This window comes from Mizuhopecten yessoensis, unplaced genomic scaffold, assembly GCF_002113885.1.
Source record: "Mizuhopecten yessoensis strain PY_sf001 unplaced genomic scaffold, ASM211388v2 scaffold715885, whole genome shotgun sequence".
NCBI lineage: Eukaryota > Metazoa > Mollusca > Bivalvia > Pectinida > Pectinidae > Mizuhopecten > Mizuhopecten yessoensis.
Window position 1 is genome coordinate 32,957 of NW_018479840.1, and position 4,351 is coordinate 37,307.

Here is a 4,351-nt window from a genome sequence, read left to right on the forward strand (position 1 = left end):
AAATAGGGTAGGATATTTCTTCCTGTAGTCGCCCGACTGTTGTACGGAAGCCATCATCTTGATGAGATTAAGCCTTTCAATAGCAAGTCTGCCTAATAAAGGTTTGGTAAGTTCTCGGATCACATATATTTCCGTAGATGACTGTGTTTTATCTGTAGCTAACACGCCTATGAACTTGCCTATGACTTTCAAAGTGTTCTGTCCAGCTCCCTGAAGAACTCTGTCTGCCGGCTGTAATTTGTGCATATGTCCCTTACCCTTCACTGCTGTGTAAGTTTTCTCGGGTATAGCAGTCACGTCAGCTCCTGTGTCGATTTTAAATTCAACTTTGTGATCGGCACCGTCCACAGTCAAACTCACCAACCATGGTTTACTTGAGTTATCGTTGATTACTCCAAGGAAATCAAATCCCTGCTCAGGTTGATACTGGTAGACTTCATCCACCGTAGCCTTACATTTCTTGGCGTAATGTCCCATCTTGTGACACTTGTGGCATTCCACATTCGATGCTGGACATTTTTCTCTGGGGTGCCCTGGTGACTTCCCACATCTCTGACAAAAGTTATGAGTACTTTGAGTACTTATATATTTGTTTGAATGTCTGTTTTGAAAACGACTATTCCCTTGGCTCCATTGAGTTTGCTTGTAGCTGTGCTTTTTACAAGGGCGATTTTTCTGTCCTTTCTTTATTGCATCTAAACCTACACTCGAGCCGTTTGCTGATCCGGATTCATCTCGGCCTACACTCTGTTGTTTTTGGACTGCCTCGCGCTGCCTAACCTGAGTCCCCGCTTTCTCTAGGGTCAAATTTGCGTCAAGCTGTAGTTTTTCCGACATTCTACTGTCACGGATTCCCACAACTATTCTGTCCCTAATCATTTCCTCTTTCAATGCTCCATACTCACAATGTTCTATGAGGGTATACAAAACTGTAATAAATTATCTGCAGATTCCCCCTCGTTTTGTTTCCTGTGATTGAATTTCGCGCGTTCAAATATGGTGTTCCGGCGAGTGACGAAATGTGCCTGGAACCTATCTACCACAGTTTGGAACGTTTTAGCCCCATCCACCGTCAGAGCAAACGAATGGAAAATGTCTTCCGCATCATTCCCCATTGCGTAAATAAGAGTGTTGACTTGTATTGACTCATCCTTCGAAATCAATTCTGAAGCTACGAGAAAACGTTCAAATCTTTTCAGCCACTTTGGCCACTCTTCGGGCTTGGAAAACGTGAAATTTTCGGGCGGCTGTACCTGGTACGTCGCCATTGTTGTCTAAACTCGAAAGTGCGGGAGTTGCGCGAATGGAACAAATGATGGGTATATGAGCAATGTACGGTTAGTCATGCGAGAACAGTCATTTCACAACCTTATGTTACCACATTTCTTCGGTTTTCTGTATCTTCCACTATTCTGACACCATGTTGTAAGTTGTATTCGCCCTACTCTTGTTCGTGACACAGAGACAACGCATGTGGTTTGGTCAAGCCTTGCTTTATTCAATTCTCGTGACGTAGTACACAATACACAACAATCAGTACATACCGTTATAGTCTGTTTCATACTAGACTCGCAATAGTCCGCCTATAGTCTGTATCATATAACTATGTATATATGGCTAACACTACAATTTTCAGGGAGGATAGCATTCTTCACCACAACAGTGACCCTTCTTGAACAACAACATAGAGTGATATGTGAATTGTTACCCAAGTATAAGGTAGGCGTATCTATATTCACATATAAAGACTAATGACCGCAAAATGTTCACGAGCAAACTGCTTATTGCTAAACTTTAACTTTGCAAGAAAAAATATATACGTATATTTCGAAGTTATTAGAGAGGTTAAGTAACAATACGTGTACGTGTACACTTGTAGCTGAGGAATCCCCTATTTTTTCTGTGTATGACGTCATCAGTTTACGCGTTCGAGTATCTGCTACACGTACGCTGAACTTGGAAAGCGGGCACTACACGTAAGTACCAACGTGTAGACATTTTGATGAAGTCAATGCTGTTTTTTTTCTGAGAAAAAACATTGATCAAACTAATTTTGAACATGCTATCAATGATTTATAAGTATAGGCATTTGATATGAATGATATGTATCAGAATAAAAAAGTTCTTCTGAAAATGTAAAGTCGCTATGGCTCCCTCGGTCTCTGAAACAAAGCGGCCGCCATCAATTAAGCGAAGTGACCGAGGAATTCTTTCTGGCACTATTATTCACATTGTTTTTTATCAGTGGGAAAGTACCTTATAATGTTGCCACCTTTTGAGTGATTACTGGACATTTAAACAGCTAACAGTTGGTATTAATCAATAACAGAAATTAGCGTCAACACACATGGAGGTGGAGTATTCATCTGTGTATGAGATTTCTTCTCATCATGGATCCTATGGATTGAGGTGCACCTCAGAGGAACCAAGAAAGTGATGATATGCCCATAGTACCGACCCCCAGCCAGTAGCCATCATAGCACCAAGAGACATCAGTAGAGAAGTTGACACGATCAACCTACCGTCACCTCATCATTGCTAGTGACTTTAACCTATCACACATCAATTGGAATACGACGTCAACACTACCTGGTTCACCACAGTTGTCCATTAGCCAATCTGATTAAATACAGCTGTTCATTATCACGTACCGGATGAATAGCTTTTTTTTTTATTAACATCTGATTTTAATGAGATTGTCCATAAGCAGCAAGCTAATAGAGACCCTGAATAACTACTCGCCGACAAATGTTCAGAAATCACCAACTAGGCTCGGCAACACACTCGACCTATATATCACCAGCAAACCATCACTTGTGAAGTGTGTTCAGATCATCCCAGGTATATCCGACTACGAAATGGTTGTAATAGACGAGGATGTGAAACCCATATTCGACATCTACAAGAATACAGAAGGTCAGAGAAGTGGCATCTAATCTCATTAACACCATCCTAGAAAACACCGCAGAATCAGTGGAAACAAGCTGGCAATCATTCAAGCAATGCCTGAAATCAATAGTCAGAGACAACATACCATCGAAGATGACATCTCCCAGAAGGAACCTACCATAGCTGAGGAAGGAGGAACGACGACTGATTAACAGTGAGCATCGCCTGTACAACGAAGCCCGACATTGTGGTCAGGAGCAAGCCTACAGAGTACACAAGAGGGCTTCCCAGACATCCTTACGGCAAGCAGAATAGAACTACATGGACCAGATTCTGCAAGCTGGCTTAGAGGAAAAGAATAGGAAATCCTTTGTGCGCTTCATCAAATCCAGAAGACAGGACAACAACGGAACTGCACCTCTGGATGGATGCACACTCCGCTAAGACAGCAAGGAAAGGGCAGAGATTCTAAACCGTCAGTCCGAGTCGGTATTCACCAAGGATGAGACTGACACGCCGCCTCTACATCATTGGAGATACCCGGCTATGAATGATTTTTATGTCAACGAGAAAGGAATGGAGAAAATCAAACATCAGGTCAACGTCAGTAAAGCCAGCGGCCAAACCGAGTGCTACAACAGTGTTCTAATGAAGCACCTACATCTTTAGATAGACCCTTACCATCGGGGAACTACCAGAAGATCGGAGGACAGCAAACATCACCCCCATCTTCCAGAAAAATAATCAATCACTTCTGTGTGATATAGACAGAGATATCTCAACCAGAGGGTGAGATTTTTTTTTAGGTTTAGCACGAGGCTTTGCCGAGTGCTAAAACTAAAAAAAATATCTCATCCCGAGGGTTGAGATATCTCTGTCTATATCACACAGAAGTGATTGATTATTTTTCTCCCACATTTTCATACCGTAAAAATACCTCCACTGCGAAGTTGTATTTTTGACCCCGATGCACCGTACTATCATCAATGGCGCATGAATACACGCATAGCCGCTGTACTGCAAATGTGTGTAAAAAAAATCCGCAACGTCAATAATAAATAGAAGTCATAATTAAATTTAGATATTTTATACATTAGTAGTATTAGCAACGTTATATTGTATATTAACATTTTTTGTCATAAGATTAAGCGATATAGTGTCTTTAACGAAAACACACAGAACTAATTGCACTCCCTGACTTCACGCTTCGAAAAGTTCACTCGGAGTCAGAATACAACACCCTCGGTCGTTTCGTTTTGGGGGCTGACATCGTTGTGTTATTGTTTATAGTTATGTTAAAGGTTCCTCCAGTGATTGTTGTGCCTTGGAAGATACTTGGGATTTCACATTCATTGGATTTTAATTTACGAACGCGTTCAGGTTCGCACAAGGACATGCTGTTGTGCGCTGTAGTCACATGTGTAATATTTGTTGACTGTTCGTTTGACATTGGCCGATGTGA

The 4,351-nt window shown here is 41.5% G+C and overlaps 1 protein-coding gene across 2 annotated transcripts in view; it reads left to right on the plus strand.

Moving 5' to 3' along the window:
• LOC110441346 (interferon-induced helicase C domain-containing protein 1-like) overlaps positions 1-4,351 on the plus strand; it is a 43,792-nt gene that overhangs the window by 14,141 nt on the left and 25,300 nt on the right. For both annotated transcript variants that reach the window (XM_021484461.1, XM_021484462.1), the window contains exon 5: positions 1,637-1,719. In XM_021484461.1, coding sequence (XP_021340136.1) covers positions 1,637-1,719 — 83 coding nt within the window. The remainder of the gene's footprint in view (positions 1-1,636; positions 1,720-4,351) is intronic.